The sequence below is a fragment of the Protopterus annectens genome, chromosome 1.part0, assembly GCF_019279795.1.
Source record: "Protopterus annectens isolate FY-2018-M chromosome 1.part0, PAN1.0, whole genome shotgun sequence".
Lineage (NCBI taxonomy): Eukaryota > Metazoa > Chordata > Ceratodontiformes > Protopteridae > Protopterus > Protopterus annectens.
Window position 1 is genome coordinate 663,910,408 of NC_056725.1, and position 15,636 is coordinate 663,926,043.

A 15,636-nucleotide genomic window follows, 5' to 3' on the forward strand; every position below is an offset into this window, starting at 1 on the left:
TATGTAGGGATGATTTAAGCTCTAGAGTACATTGCATGCATATAATGATACCGTCCAAGTCACTCCAATAAGCTTTGCTGTTCAGTCACAGTTACCATTTGGATAATAATATTGCATAGTAATAATTGGACACCCTTTGTTAAGGGCCTGTTTAGTAGCTGATATTAGTGAGTCATGGCAGCTGGTGCTACCTTTTAGACTGTGCAGAAAGGGGGCACAGCTGGAGAATTTGTGCCAGCCTTCTCCAGGAGTATATGTATGTTTGTATATAACTCATATCTCAAAGTGTGTGCGTTTCAGCTACTTGGGCAGGGACATGAACCACTGGTTGGACAGAGAGGGTGCTGGAGGTTTTAGCTTGTCCACTAGACTGAGATCTGTACCCTATAGCTGTGTCAGTGGAGAGTGTTATTGGGGATCTGGAAAGAAAGGGAAAAATCAGCCCCAGACTGACTGTGATCTCTGTGTGCTATTAAGGGAAATTGTACTTTACTGTGTGTGTATTTGTTGTCCTCCCCTATGTAGATGCCCCTCACTGGTGTTACTGGTGAGGATTGATACTCCTTGATTGCTGGGCCAGTGCATGGGTGTCACACTCCTATATCCGATCTATCAGCTCAGCTGCTTCTTAGAAATTATTCCCAAGTCATTCCCAGCTAGGTGTATCACCAATATTCGAGGAAAACCTAACCTCAACTTCAACCCTTCAACTTCACGCATAAGTTGAGTCCATCTAAGACCACAAATGCCACACCAACTAACTGACCACTCTAATCAAGACAATCCTAAATTATTTCCATCTGTCCTAAATGCAGCCCTTTTCTCTGTGCAGTGGCTATAGGAATGGCCCAAAATGGCAATCTGATTTCCTGCAAGACCAAAAAAAAAAAAAAATTAATGCAATTGAATCCATTATCTAATGTAAGATAAATAGGCTTTAGAAGACCACCTCCCCACTCTTCTAATAACCTCAATGGATCTGCCTTCCTTTGTCAAATCTGAAGCCCTCCCAATTTGGAAAGAATGGGCTGCAACCCTCTCGGGTGGAAAACCCATACACTGAAGATCCCTCCTTATTACCTGTACAAATTGACTACTCATTACCATCTTACCAGTACATAAACGGAAAACCAAATCATGAGGTCCCCCCGACTGAATCTGCATGAGTCCTGCAGCCCAACCTGCCAGACAAAGACCTGCATTCCTATCTTTTCTCAAGACTATCAATGCACCTTTCCCCAGTTAATCTGTTTTAGGCCTACTCAGTCCAATGTGAACTGCTCCTGAACATATCAGTACTTCCCTCCAAAGTAATGACCCTAACAACTCTGACACCTGAAATGCACCGAAATACATCCACACATTCAAAGTAACCCATATAACATAATCAACTGAATCCTTCTCCACTAATGCCAAGCCCTTCACTAAAACTTTCAAATGTCCTAGGTTACAGTGTACCTACCCTCTTCCTCCCTAATGCCGCTAAGGCAACCAAAAGATCTTTGCTGTTTGTTGACTCCAATTCCACCAACCACTGACCCCCTTCTGCATCTATCATTTCAAAAACATCGACATTCTCCCCTTTCCAGATCTTCTTTTTAACTGTAGACAGAATGTGAGGAGTTAGAAAAAGCATCCATGTCCCTTGCCTCAACATCTGCATAGCTAACTAGTAGCCTGGCTTTATGCCAAAATTAGAACCCACTTCTGAAAACAAAGCAAGACTGCCAGGTGTCTCAACAGTGTCAACCCTAAATGCTGCTTCCCCACTTGTCTCCTGATTCCCCTGTGCATCCCCCAAAGTCCTACCCATATTGCTCAACCCATAACAAAGACCATCCTCCAATGTCTCATTATCATCCTGAATACACCCCAAACCTGTTCTCTGTAACTGAGCGCCCAGTGCCAGATCATTACCTGTTGCTCCATCCAGAGTCACTCCAGCTGCTGACGAATGAACTGCAGCCACCTCTCTCAATAGTCATTGTCCCTTCCCATGAGTCGCCAACCTGGTCCTCACCCATGAGCTTCATCTCTTTTGGCTGGCTTCCCCTGCCTCATCCACCATCTCAGATTTAGTGCTCTTGGAACAACTCTTCAGTCTGCACCACAATGGCCTCCCACCATTGCGTAGACTCTGCATGTTCATCATTTGTAACAAAAGAAAAACTCATTAAGACAGTGGTAACATAAGTACATAGCTATAGAAAATACAAGGGAGAGAGAGAGAGAGAGAGAGAGAGACAAAGCCAAACACAAGGCAGCATTTTAACTTTGCCATAAAACCATACAAGTTCACCCCTCCCCTTTTAATGATACAGCAGCTCACCAGATGGCAACTGTACAGTATCCCTGCTGCATTTGCATTATTTTTGTAACTCCACTTGCATTGTATATGTTGCTGTTTGTATAGGTTATTCTTGTTTTATATTAGTGTCACCACTTGTAGATTGTCTGCAGGATTATAGGGCATGTATATGCCATCAGAACAAGAATACCACCAGTCCACTATCTAGACTTACTTTGTCCTGCAATGGTAATAAAAAGAAGTTCTTGTTTTTTGTTATTGGTCATGAACCCTGTAATTACAGTGGCTGTAGAAGGGAGAAAGGAGAGAGTAAACAGTTCAAACCTGGGACATGAAGCTTTGCAAACCCAAAATTATAAAATATTAGCAAAGGTACTATGAAATAGATCAATAAACATTCTAAAAGGTGTGATGCATAATGTTGAGGAATGTAAAGTACACAGCCAAATGTTTTTCATTAGGTATTGATAAAAGCAGCATTAGTGGGCCCAATGTAAGATAATGAGTTCAAGAGATTTTTGTGATTAACAGATATTGAGAAGTTACTTGAGAAAGAAAAATATTTTATGAGTACCTTAAGGGAAACTGAGGCACAGCATGATTCATGGCTGTTAAGCAATTAACACCTCTGGCCTCACTGTGCATGCACTGCAGAAACTTAAATCATGGCTGTTCCCAAGCCAGCAAAGAGTTCAAAGCCTCTCCAATGACCAACTGCTCACCACCAATATGCCAAAAACCAAAACATTCCACCAGTCACTATAATTGCCTCCTCTATATACCCCACGGCTGGCACCAAATGTCTACACTCCACCAACAATGCACTATCTGGTCCCCTTCCAGCCTATGCACCATTAAAGGGGGATAAACCAGATTCCTTATAACATGAAAAGAGCCACTCAGGAAAGCAGAAACCTAAACACTAAAGAGGCTTATGACAGCACCCCATCTGAGGGGAAAAGAACAACTGTACTACACTGCTTCCCAGCCCGTGGACAGCCTGGTAAACTGCTGCCCTACCCAAATGCATACCACCAGTGAACAAAACTGGCAGACCCCTACACCATGGACTGCTATCCAACATGCTACAACTCTAGAGCACACAACACCTGAGCCGCCCCACTCCCATTTTCTAAAACCCTTCCTAATAAGCTGCAAGAAATCCACCTAACCAAAAACAGCAAACAAAACCACCACTGCTTACTACCAAACCATCTACACAAAACCATAAGTCTGGAATAAAAGTAGTCCAAGGCCTACCTGCACTCTTGTACCTACAGGTCGTCATGGATGTGATCCTTGCTTCGAAAGCTCATGCCAAAATGTGACACTACTTCCCCCACTATACTAATATAAAACCTAAACCCCTCCCTAAATCTACCTCACTTTCTCTGAGTCCCCACACCAATACCATCCACAGGCTAACTAACATATCTCTATCACTACACTTAACCCTTCTATCCATCCCCACTCCCCCACCCCCACCCTCATTACCCTTATCCTAACTTCCTAAGATGGTTCTGGACAAATTAGTTTGTCCAAACTTCATTTGCAAGAAGAATCTGACTGCATCTGTTTTGTTAATAATCTAGCATTCAGTGCAGAGAGTTAAGGTTTTGAGTCACTTAACTAGATGATGTTGGGGGGACTAGGAATTTGGACTAGGCTCCTCAATGGTCCTCAGTACTGCAAGCCTAGAAACTACCCGTGAAGCTTATTTAACCAGTCCTTTATGCTCTGTTTCTTTGGTGTAAGTATTCTCCTTTCCTAGATGTTTTCACTATTCCTGCTGTATCCCTATGCATCCATTCCACTATTTCTTTGTACTATTTTTCCTTAGCCATACCGTTACTCTTCATTGAAATCTACCAGATATAGTGATTATAGAATCTCCTTATAATCACTTTTCAAATAAATCTTTCTTCTCCTTTATAGCTTCCTTCTCTAATAATTGAATGCCTACTTTCCTAATTCCTTTCCCCATTTTTATTTTGTTAGTATTTTGCTCAAATTACATTTGTGATCTGAAAATCCAATAATACTTCACCTTTGTTTCTAAGAAATACAAACAAAAAAGATAAAAGCAGTTAATGTCCTGATAGTTCCTCTCATTTAGAAATTATCCATTTCTACCACTTTTCTTCTGTGCCATTTTTTAAACTGCCTTACCATTCCCTAATATTGGCTTCCATCCTCCTCTTAATAATTTTTCTCACAGCCCAAACAACAGCTGAACTCACCAAGTCAGACATTTCCATTTATCCTTCTCTTGTGGTGCTTGAGATTAATACTGTGCTTTCTACATTGTGTAACTAGAGAGGTAGGATGTTTGATGCTCAATAGGGGAAACATTGGGGGGGGGGTTACATTTGTCAGGATGGCCAAGTGAGCTAAGGCACCAGCCTCAAGGATTAATCTCCTTCCACACTTGATGGAAACTCTGGTCTCCATGCGGAGGTGTGGGTTCAAATTCCAATTCTGACATGTAATATTAGTGACTGCCTCACTATCTGAGACTGTGAAACAAATCACTGTGCACTGTGGGAGCAGGGAGGTCAAAAGCCCCCATGGTGGTAGTAACAACGTCAGAGTGAAAGATTATGATGCAGATTTCAAGGGAGGTGACTCTAATGCTATTTTATGTGGGAGGTTGGCATAATGGTTAAGGTGTTTGCCTTCCAGACATAAGGTGCAGGATTTGATTCTTACATGGGTTAATTGGTTAGGCTTAAAATGGCCCACAAGAGCAGTTAGCCTAGTACTAGTCTATGAACCTCTGAATAAGTAAATAAGGTTCCTTCTTCAAATAAAGCTTTTTTCTTACTTTCCTGCAGAGATACATGTGCTAAACATATCCTCCACTATCTACCCGCAGCTGATATGTTACCTATTACTTGTCACAGTCTATACTATTCAGACCCTGTTATTCATGAACATAGGGCACAGAGGTGCAAAACATTCTGTTCATTATGTGTTGCACACCGCTACTGTGCATCATAATTCAAAGATATGGATCGCAGTGTGTAATGGAGGTGTACAAATGTATCCTGTTTGTTACAAATTAGTTACAGTAGTAGTACGTAGTGGTGAGAAAGAGCTCCAGTTCTCAACTCATTGTTTCTCTCTCTGCAGCCCTACAGTTGCTGTACTGTGCTGGGTTGCATGACAGTGTAGCACAGTACGTTAGTGAATAGTTCTGGACAAAACTATGTTCCACTATGCTCCACTGTCTTGCCTGATTGTGGGTTATTACGTATGATGGTGCAGTGCGACTCATTATCAAAATATAGCAATGAGGGAATCCTTATCTTCCACTGGCAGTAGCTTACAGGACAAGTTTGCTTGAAATTGCAGGTTTGTTTGCTGCACAGTAAATTAAGTTGTCTGTAGAGATTGTCCTACCATAAAATGGAAGTGATTTTTTTTGGATTATTGTTTTATCAGTGTTAATGTATTGTTTAGAACTGTATGATGAGCAATAAATCAGCAGGAAAGGAGAACTGCTGTTCTGACAAACACAGCTCCATTGCATCGTAAGCAGCTGCTGCCTCATATGTTACACCTATGGGACTGGTCTGTACTCCAATGCTTCTGTCTAACTGAATTGCATAAGATCGGAACTAGGAGTTTGCAGATGTTCTTTGTGTATATTGTACAATGCCTGCATACTTTATTTATTTATTGCATTTGATAACTGGGAAAGTCCACTGGGCCTGGAATGAGCCCATTTTCAATGGAGGCCCGGGGAGAAAAGCTCCACAACCACAAGTTAAAATACAAAGGATAAATATTAATACATCATCAGAAAAAAGTTCACAGAATACATATAAAGAATGTGATAATTTGCATAAAATAGGACATAAAGCAGTACTATTACACTGAATGAAAAGAAAAAAATAATGACTAATAATAAATAATAATGATAATAATAAATAATGGGGTAATACTATTTATATAGTATTTCCACATTGTATGTAGCTGCTTGTGAATCACTACGGGCTTTGTTATACATACTGAATACCAGCCTTATTCCACTGTGCTCCAGCCTTAATGAATATGGCCCACAGTCTTTATTTTTGTCCCCTGACTTATTAGCATAAATATTTTAGCAGTCTTCCAGTCATGATGCCCACTTTTATTGTCTCCTCACCTAATCTTAAATTTCTTTTTGTGCCTCTTCCGAATATATCTTGGGCATAATTGCATCCTTGTACCCCTCACAGATGCTCAGTAGCAAGGCCCACCCAAATCCTGCCCAGCACTCAATACCCAGTTACGTGTAGAAATATTTAATAAATATTTATGGAGATGTCCTCACCAGGCTCAGGAATATTCATCAGGTATTCAGCAAGTCAGTACATCCTAACTTTTAGTTACATTCACAAAACAAAACACACATAGAGTTGTGAAACATGGGCCAGATGTTCATCCTGTTACACTGCTGCAGTCATCACACTTGGTTATCCTGCCGTCAGGTGGTCCCGCAGTCGGCCAGAGTTCCAAAGTCTTGGTCCGGTGTCAGTTGCTGTCGCTTCTTCCCTGACGTCAGTGCGCCAGGGGTATATAGTATGCATCTGACACCATTTTCTTTAGTCTTTCTTGCCGTGTGGTGCCCGAAGCAGAAGCAGTTCGCAAGTGCCGGTCGGCTGACTCCTGAGATTTTCGAAGTTGAATTTCAGATCCGAAGTCTTCAATAAAGCTAAGTACCCCATTGGAGAAACCTTTTTTCTTGCCTCAGACCGATGTCAGAAAAAGTTAATTGTATTTCTTGTGGGAAGCAAATACCTCATAAGGCCTTCCACTCTTACTGTATTCCATGCCTAGGCCCTGATCACGACGTTACTAGCTGTCAGTTTTGTGCTAGATTTAACAAACGCACTATAAAAAGACGTTTTGATTTTGCTTCACACTACTTTGGCCAAAGGTTCAATTATACTATGCCGTCGGATCAGCTGACGACCTCAATACCGAAAAAAACGCAAAGACAAGGATAAAGGCAGGCATCCGAGGTCCAAAACCGACGACAAAACCTCTTCTAGGCCAGTCGCCAGATCGCCGGTGCTCAGTGAGGTGCTTTTGCAGCCCCTGACACCCGCTACCTCAGAGCCACAGGCCACTTCCGACTCCCACGTGGAGACATCTAGGCCTCTGGAAATTCAAGGTATTGGGCCTACGGAAACTAATCCCTCAGATGGGTCCGGAGCCACTGAGCAGGCATCGGCTTCTGAGGGTGTTTTCAGACCTTCACAACTTACCATAAAATCAACAGCCAAGACAAAGGTACCATTAAAGACAAACAAACAAGTACAGCATTCTCCTGGACAGTCCTTCATGCCTAAGAAACAGATGCTTAAAATGGCCGAAGACCTCATTACTCTAATCAGGGGTTCTCATCCCCCTCCTGAGAAAAGGCCTAGGCAGGATACAGACTATGACTCCTCTGATCAGGTTTCCATTTCCTCTAATTCCTCTTCAGACCAGGGATACTCTCTAACCCCCTATGAGGACTGTGATGCTGAAGAATCTATCCCTTCAGCCTCTCCTCCTAAGGATTATTCTTTTGAGGAAAATTTACATACCATGAGGGAACATTTCTACTGGGAAAGTCAGGATTACTCTGAATCCAAGAAAAGGCTCAGGGATTTCCTCTTATTGCCTCAGCACAGGCCCCTGGCTATTCTGCCTGTGCTAGATATTGTGAATGATGTGTTCTCTGAATCCAGCTTATCTCCTGACTCTTTACCCCCTGCTCCAGCCAAGCCAGATAGGTATTATACAGTCCCTGACTCTCACAAGTTTCTTTACAAAAACCCTTCTGCTGATCCAGAAACTATTTCCCAGGGTCCAAAAGGGGTTAAGGCTTCCATTGCAAAAAATCCAGTACCCTCTGACAGAGATTCCAGAGCTTTGGATAGATGGGGGAAGAAAGTATACACGTCTGCAACTTTAGAGGTAAGAGCTTTAAATTGCCAGTTTCACATGCTTAAGTACCAACAATATTTAATGGCTCAGTTAAAACAGAAAATGCTTGCAAGCTCAGAAGCTCCTGATTGTAAAGAAATGCAGGATTTATTGCATGCAGTTGAACAGGTGGGAAAACATACTCTGCAATGTGGTTTTGATTCTTTAGAGGCCTCTTGTAGAGCCGCAGTTACATGTTCTGTTATTCAAAGACATGCTTGGTTAAAAGAACAGAGTTTACCTGATCATGTTAAGGCAAAATTATTGGATGCTCCTTTACAGCAGGATACCTTGTTTGGTGTTAAGGCAGAAGAGGTGTTAAAGAAAATGGAGGATAAAGCTAAATCTATGCAAACATTCAAGGATTTCTTACAGGTACAGCCACCTAGGTTTAGTAGAAATTGGCCAACAAAGAATTGGTCCTTTCCAGTGTCAGACAAGCCAAAGAGAGGCAGATACAGATGCCCAAGAGGCAGATCTCAACCCCAAGGCTCAAACAGACAACGACAGTGGGGCACCTCAACCCCAAAAGGAGGTGAGGAGAAGTCTCAACCTTACAGGAAACAGTTACAATGACTTTTCTCTTCGTACGCCAAACACGTACCTTTTGGAAGCCCCCTTAGGGGGAAAACTAGCACTTTTCTCTCAAAACTGGCAAACAATCACCCAAGACAAATGGGTTCTGAATATTGTGTCTCAAGGTTACAAATTCCAATTTCATACTTTACCAAAGCTAAAAGGAATGCCAGACCTGCCACAAAATCAATGGTCAGAGGCACAAAAACAAATTTCAACCCTCATGGACATGAGAGCTATTCAAAAAGTACCACAACAGGAACAAGGACAAGGATTTTACTCAAGACTCTTCCTGGTCCCCAAAAAGGACAAAGCATGGAGGTTCATACTAGACCTTTCAATTCTGAATACTTACCTGGATATTCCGCAATTCAAAATGTTGACATTACAGCAGCTTCTACCCATGCTGGGCAAGAAGGCTTGGCTTGTTACTCTGGACCTCAAAGAGGCATACCTGCATGTCCCTATCAGATAAAATTGCAGAAGATACCTCAGATTCAAAGCTGGTACAATGCACTACCAATTCTCTGCACTGCCCTTTGGCTTATCTACTGTGCCCAGGGTCTTCACAAAGTGCCTGGCACCAGTAATTGCATTTTGCAGACAAAAAGGAATTCAAATATATCCATACCTGGACGACTGCCTCATTCAAGCAGAGACAAAGGACATTCTTCTACAGCATCTGGCGTTTGTAAAAAAGTTACCAATTTCTCTAGGGTACACAGTAAACGAAAAGAAGTCAAAACTAGTACCCTCACAACAGATTACATTCCTGGGTGCCAGCTTATATACAACGGCCCAGATGGCTTACCTCACGTCAGACAAACAAGTTCAACTAACTCAATATTTTCAATTACTAGCAAAAAAGTCCCATCTCCCTGCAAGAAAAATTCTGCAGGCCCTGGGATTCATGGCATCCTGCATGCTACTAATACCATATGCCAGACTGCATATGAGGAAATTACAATGGTACCTAAAAAGTGTTTGGACTCAACACTCTCACAGTTTAGAAGCAGTAATACCAATGATTCCCTGCCTACAACAGGAGTTTTGATGGTGGGCACAGGCATGTCACCTAAACAAGGGTCAGCCTTTTACCCAACGCACAGCCAGGCAAACTCTAACAACAGATGCTTCGGATTATGCCTGGGGAGCACACATGGCAGGAAAATGCATTTAGGGCAAGTGGACCACAGACCAGATGCATCTTCATATCAATCAAAAAGATGTTGGCTGTTCAAAATGCCCTAACAGCTTTCAAGGACCTTCTACATCCAGGACAACTATTACTAAAGACAGACAACACCACAGTAATGTGGTACATAAACAAGCAAGGGGGCACTCATTCTTATCCCCTATGCAGGCAAGCCATGACCTTGTGGAACACAGCTCTAATGTACCAAGTTCACCTGCAAGCACAATTCCTGCCAGGAAAGAAAAATACTCTGGCAGACGACCTAAGCAGAAATATCATGGACCCTCATGAATGGAAATTGAATCCACAAATCTTCAGCATGATAACGCAAAAATGGGGATGCCCAGACATAGATCTTTTTGCCTCCCCACTGAATTGCCAACTACAGAAATTCTGCACAAGGACTTATCACAAACAAGCATGGAAAGTGGATGCTCTTCAGTTCAGCTGGAAAAACCTAAAAGTGTATGCCCTGCCACCACTGCCTCTCCTTTCAAAGGTACTCTTAAAAGCCAGACAAGAAAAACCACAGATGATCCTGATTGCTCCAGACTGGCCACAACAGCACTGGTACCCTATCTTAAGGAACTTGGCTCAGGGCCCACCATGGATTTTGCCCCAAATTCCACATCTTCTGACTCAACAAAACAATCAGATCCTGCATGGTCACCTCAAAACCCTAAACCTGGCTGCATGGCAGATGCTTTAGTCAAACAGGTAACACCTCTCTCTAAAGCTGTTATGGATGTCATTTTGGAGGCCAGGAGGCCTAGCACCAGGAAAGCTTACTCAGAAAAATGGAAGAGATTCTGCGCCTGGAACCAGGCTCAAAGCCTTGACCCTCTTGTTCCAAACATTCCTCAGATTTTGCAATACTTAACTGAGATGCTGGACAGAGGCCTATCCTTTTCATCAATTAAGATCCCCGCCTCTGCCATTTCAGCACATTACAACACGGATCCTCCTTTATTCTTTCATCCCTTACTAAAGCAGTACCTCAGAGGGACTAAAAACATAACACCGCCCCGGAGAGCACCAACACCAACTTGGGACCTCAATTTAGTTTTGGAAAAACTGATCCTACCACCTTTTGAGCCAGCCAATACAGCTGATTTAAAATTTTTATCATGGAAAACAGCTCTGCTCCTGGCAGTAACTTCAGCATGAAGAGTCTCAGAGCTACAGGCATTAATGGCAGTGGAACCTTTTATAATTTTTCATCAGGACAGGGTATCTTTAAGGACAAACCCTACCTTTATGCCAAAGGTGGTATCTAGTGTGGCTCTTAACCAAACCATCCATTTGCCAACTTTTTATCCAAACCCCCAGAATAAAGGGGAGAGACTTCTGCATTCTTTGGACATACACAGGCAGCTACGCTTCTACTTGGACAAAACAAAAGCTTTCAGGAAAACTGAACAACTGTTTGTAGCATATGCTGCAGGATCACAGAGTAAGGCTATCTCAAAACAGACTATGTCCAAATGGATAGGACACTGTATTTAGTACTGCTACACTCAGCATGGAAAATCAGTCCCTAATAACATTAGGCCACATTCCACCAGGGCAACAGCCACTCCAACAGCCTTTCTCAGAGGAGTACCTATCAAGGAAATTTTGGAGGCTGCAACTTGGAGTTCAGTGCACACCTTTACCAAGCTTTACCACCTGCCTCTTTACTCTAAATCCAGAGCAGGATTTGCCACTGCAGTTCTGCAGGGCCTCATAGCCAATCCTAATTCTTTATAGACCAGCCACCCAACCTTAGCTTTGGGATTCGACACAAATATGATGACTGCAGCAGTGTAACATGATGAACATAATACAGTTTTGTACCTACCATAAATGTAGATGTTTGAGTGTTCACACTGCTGCAGTCCAGGTTACCATCCCTCCATCCCATCTGAACCTGCTGGACTTATCTATACCTTTCTATCCTATACAAACTTTGGGGTGTATTTGCTGGTAACTGAAGATATTGTCTTTATTTTATATGTATATTTTTTATTAGCAATATCTATTGCCTACCTATTTGGGGGCACCTGACATCTGGGGCAAGAAAAACTGAAGAAAATGGTGTTGGACGCATACTATATACGCCTGGTGCACTGACATCAGGGGAAGAAGCGACAGCAACCAACGCCGGACCAAGACTTTGGAACTCTGGCCGACTGTGGGACCGCCTGATGGCAGGATAACCCAAGTGTGATGACTGCAGCAGTGTGAACACTCGAACAGCTACATTTATGGTAGGTACAAAGCTTTACTTTCTAGTTCCCCTACAAAGTGGGTTTGGAATGTAGAAGGAAACCGATGTACCTGCAAACATACACACACACACACACACACACACACACACACACACACACACACACACACACACACACACACACACACACACCATACCTCTCAACTGTCCAAATTTTTGCAGAATGTCCAGTTTTGCCTCATATTTTTTGTCTGTTCCTCATAAAATTTGTGGTTTTCTGGATTTTTGTGGCAAATCATTGAATTCACTAAATAATGACAAGCATTTGATTTTCAGACTTTATATCCTTCATAAAATGCATGGTACTACAATACATTTTATTGTAACCACTTTCCAAGTTTATGAGAGCAATATTTAAAATGTGTCGCTATTTTTGGGGCTTTATCCCCCATTATATTTGGCTTAGTTCAGATTTTTTAATACTAGCAGGTTCAGGGTGTGACACATACCTTTGACCCATTTGGAGAGTCTTTGGACATAGGGAGAAACTGGATATATGGGCCAGTTCCAGTCGCCCTACAAAGTGGATTTGGAATGTAGAGGGAAACACACACCAAACCTCTCAAATGTCCAACATGGTGATGATAATATTACTTAGAATCATTACAAGGCAAGTAAGTCCAGAGGCCACCTTCATGTTGTTACATCCCCTCCCCAAAGAGCAAACCGTGTTTGTCCAAGGTTGAATTTGCTGACATTCATCCAATTTAGATTTAAAGGATGGAAGGATGTCACTGCTTTACATCTGGGGATACTTTATCTTCATAATATCTACTACATTCCCAAATCTCGTGCACAGTGGTCATTTTCGTATGTGTCAATCAATAACCAATGTATGCATGATGTCACTGGAAAATCTGTATGTCAGTAAATCATGCATCATTTGCATATGACATCATGGCCATTTGGCATGTCAGTTATGCAGATCATGCCCACTTATGTACAGTCCGACCATGAGGGAGTACAAGGATACAATTATGCTATATCTTGTACCCTGTAGGCATACAATGTTTGTTTTCTCCACTGTAACACAAATCTTGGTAATCTAGATTTTAAACCTTTATTCATGTAATTACTATCATTGTTTTAATTTCCAGTTCCCAATTATTCTAAGTTCATTCATTTCTTTATCTGCTTATTACTGTTTAGTCTACAGAAATGACTATCTCAGTTTTAGTTGAATCACCCTCGGCTCCTGTTGAAATGTTAGCACTCAAAATGCTGATGCTGACATGCCAAACAAAAAAAAAAGACAGATAACACAGAAGAGCAAATCTCAAAGATGGCTCTTCTCCTTTAAACTTATTTTTTGCAGGGGAGGCAAGACCCCTGGTTCCCCAAACTTGTATATACCAACTCCAAGATCACCATACTTCAGGGAAAAGGGGATTTTCGGAGAAATGGCCATCTCAGACTAATTATATGTATTTCCATTTTTCAGCCTTTCAGGCTGCTTGTTTCAGGACTCACACTAGTGGATCACTCTGTCTTGATTCTTCTATTTCATCCTATTGCAGTATTAAAAATATATTCCTAACTTTGTAATCTGCCTTCTTTTCCTTAATTTTTACCAAATACTCTCATCTGTAGAAATCCTACCCATTACTGTTGTCAGATTTCTCTCTCTCTCTCTTGCCTTTTCTTTCATCTCTTGTACCATTTTTTTTCTCATTTCAACATCTGTACTATTCTGTATGGGATCAAGCCAAAATGATACCCCTTTTCCACATTCTATGCATTTCTTAATAAATGTTGCTTTGTTTTACCTTGTATTTATGGGTATTATACCTTCTGCTATCTCAATTTCATAGAGATCATCTTATTCCTTATGATAAGACGATATTTTCATTTGTCCTCTCTAATGAGTTAAATACGATTACCATATTTGGTACAGGCACATATTTATTATTTTCAACTTTCCTATCTATGAAATCTTCCCATCCTCCAGTCCATATTCCAAATATATATGCATTTGTTTTAACAGCTCTATTTTTTTCACACTGACAGTTAAATTCAGAAATAATTCCTGCCTCTAATACCATATCAGTAGTATGTATCTGAAAGTAATTCTGTGTCTTTGCAGTGATAAACTAAGCGTACAAAATTTCATCCATTTTTTTTCATATTCCATCAACACTCTCTTCAAATTCTCCCAAGTGTCAAAATCAGTGTCATAGTGTTTCTGTATCCAAGTGTATCAATACCCACAACTGTGGACACACATTCAATGGCTACAGAATTATTTCTTCCAAAACTTTTCTACCTGGAAGCTTTACTCCATACAGTATATTTCATCCTTAATATATTTATTCTTTCAAGTTTTCTTTCAGCTTTCAACCATTGCCTTACATCATCAACAAAGTTTTTTTTTATACTGCTGCTCTGTGCCATGCTGTTAGTTCTGCTCATTTCTGCTTCTGTGATGACTGATGTCATCACAACACAAACACACAGTTTTACTCTGTGTCTGAAAATGTCATTAGACTTTACCAGTTTTTTCCATACCTAGTGGCATCCTTTTATCCTATTGCATACCTTCAGTGACCTCCTTTCTTATTCAGTCCCAGTAAGTAGTCTTGACCCTATCCACATGCCTTTCTTATAGTTATGGTACATTTGTTAAATTAAAAGTATATGCACATTTTTTCCAATTTTATTAGTCTGAAGTATTCTGTTATTGCTTACATTTCTTTATTTTTGTTTGTGAAATATTTTATTTCACCCAGGATGAGCCTGAAATTGGTCAATACTGATTAGTGCATTAACCTGGTAAATAAATATAAATAAAATTAAATAAATAAAATAAAACACTTCATTAGATAAACTAATTTTCAAAATTCTCAGTTACTTTTCTTCACTTTCTTCTTTACTTTGTCCATCATCTTCTTCAGTGACAATGACTTCTTCTCCTTTCGTCTTTTCCCATTATGGGTCACCACAGCAGAACAACGGTCCACAAAACAATTGGCAGTTGAGTTTTACAGTGTTGAGTTGCCAGCCCGGCACCCAACCTTCTGCAGAAGGCACACACATGCACTCACACCTAGGGACAATTTAGAGTGCCCAATCAAGCTGCAGCATGTCTTTGGGATGCGGGAGGAAACAGGAATAAACCTATATGACTGCAGGGATGACATGCAAACTCCTCACAAAAGGCACCACTGCAGAGAATTGAACTGGAGAACCTTTTGCTGTGAGGTGGCAATACTAACTGCTCTGCCACCATGGCCACCTTTCATCTACTCCAGTGACCCTCTCAGGTATTTCTGCCTTAACCAAAAGGCATCAATAAATACTCTCCTGCTGTGTAAGGACATTTTTCTGATG

At 41.3% G+C, this 15,636-nt stretch overlaps 1 protein-coding gene across 1 annotated transcript in view; it reads right to left on the minus strand.

Annotated features, from left to right (window-relative positions):
• Nucleotides 1-774: 774 nt before the first annotated feature.
• The window catches only part of LOC122793770 (scavenger receptor cysteine-rich domain-containing group B protein-like), a 307,788-nt gene continuing 292,926 nt past the window's right edge, over nucleotides 775-15,636 (minus strand). The window contains exon 3 of the mRNA XM_044061977.1: nucleotides 775-869. Coding sequence (XP_043917912.1) covers nucleotides 775-869 — 95 coding nt within the window. The remainder of the gene's footprint in view (nucleotides 870-15,636) is intronic.